At 30.3% G+C, this 1,819-nt stretch overlaps 1 protein-coding gene across 1 annotated transcript in view; it reads right to left on the reverse strand.

Annotated features, from left to right (window-relative positions):
- Positions 1–1,819, reverse strand: part of LOC107657971 (interleukin-17 receptor D-like) — a 49,209-nt gene that overhangs the window by 10,809 nt on the left and 36,581 nt on the right. Inside the window, exons 6-7 of the mRNA XM_016446321.1 lie at positions 1,376–1,420; positions 1,085–1,236 (exon numbers count right to left, since the gene is read on the reverse strand). Of these exons, the coding sequence (XP_016301807.1) occupies positions 1,085–1,236; positions 1,376–1,420 (197 nt within the window). The remainder of the gene's footprint in view (positions 1–1,084; positions 1,237–1,375; positions 1,421–1,819) is intronic.

Genomic DNA, 1,819 nt, shown 5'->3' on the forward strand with positions numbered 1-1,819 from the left:
AATAAAAAATGATAATAATAATAATAATAATAATAATAATAATAATAATGTTTATTCATACATCATAATAATATTATTATTTATTTTATTTGAAATGCGCTTTTCTCAAATACTATTACTAGTAGTATTTATTATTATTTAATATAATAATTATTATTAATTATGCTAATTATAATAAATATTATGAACATAATATATTAATAATACATATTTATTAATTCATTGCATCAATAATTATTGACATTATATTTTTTATTATACATTTTATTTGTTATGTGCTTTTCTCGATTTCTATTACTAGTATTATTTATTAACTATTATTATTATTAATTATTATATAAATAAATAAATTTATTAATAATAATTATATAATCACTCATTTATATTCTTGTCATATGTCTTCAAAATATGTCTTGGGCTTCCATTTCCTTAGATTATTTTTTGGAGCCTAACAGCCTCCGTCCCAATTCGACTCAGTTTCTCTGTATGGAGAGGAGCAGCATGAGCACACTTCTCACAGAAGACTGTTTCACAGAAGAAAGAAAAACAAATGCATTTGAATGACACAAGGGTGAGTAAATCACAACAGAATATCCATTTTCAGCTCAACTATCCCCTGAAGACAGTTAGTCCTGAACCAAACATACATGTCCTTCGCAAAAAAGAAAGACAGATAGCCGACTTCTAACTCCCAGCGCAGTTTCTAAGTGACAAAGTGCTGCTGTAAAAGCTCTCTGCTCTTTACATTTCCATCTCCAACACAACCAAAGTGTGGAAAGCAGCAGAACACGTCCATTTCCCAGAGCGGCGACTCAACAGGATAAGACTATATATTATTCCAGCTGTCTGGGAAGAGCATTACACGCATTAACCCTGAACTTCTCACTTCCTGCTAGAAAACCGTGTGTGTGCAAAGCTAACAGTATGCAAACAATTACAGTTACCCGATGATGCAAACATGCAAATCATTAGGAAAAACTCCTCGAAATGACATGAGAGTGAGCATTTGGGGTGAATTATGAATGCAAATGTTTATGAATTTGCGCCAGGATTTTCCAATGCAATTACTAGGTAAACTGCTCACAGGTTTGCAGCGTTTGAGTCTGAAGGGCCCCTCCTGTCTGAGCTTGTAGTACAGGTAGTAGATGGTGAAGCCGAACGTGGAAGGGGCGTGGTCAAACACAACATGCAAATTAGATCCGAGCTGAGAAACATTCAGCATCTTGGGCTTCCAGACTGTCAGGGAAGAAAGAGAAAGAAGAGCCAGGTTGGTTTCGGCTTCATTTGAAGTCCCTGTTTAGGCCGTTTCACAGCTTGGCTAACAAAAACAGATGAATTGGATTTAACATCTTTTTTCTCTCTCTAAAGAACTCACATGGTTTGCAGACGAGGTTATCTGGGCCAAGAAGCACTTCACAACCTGTGAGAACGCAAGGAACAAGAAACTACTTCATTTTTTTTGCACAATTTTTCTAATAGCAGTCAAGTCATTTTAAACATCCATTAAGTCAGAATATGACACTAACTGATTGTAAAAAAATAAAAAATAAAGTAATATTTTATCAATTATTTTAATTATAAATGTTTATAAAAAAACAAAATGAAAAATATAAAAATGTCTAATAATAATAACAACAAACAATATACATTTTAAAATTTAATTACAATATGAACAAATAAATGATCATTATTTTATAAGTATTTTTATTAAATTTATAATTACATTATAAGCATTTATTATACATTTTTTACAATATGAACAAATAAATGATCATTATTTTATAAGTATTTTTATTAAATTTATAATTTTTATAATTAC

Source organism: Sinocyclocheilus anshuiensis, unplaced genomic scaffold (genome assembly GCF_001515605.1).
Source record: "Sinocyclocheilus anshuiensis isolate Anshui unplaced genomic scaffold, SAMN03320099.WGS_v1.1 scaffold147, whole genome shotgun sequence".
In the NCBI taxonomy this organism is placed as follows: domain Eukaryota; kingdom Metazoa; phylum Chordata; class Actinopteri; order Cypriniformes; family Cyprinidae; genus Sinocyclocheilus; species Sinocyclocheilus anshuiensis.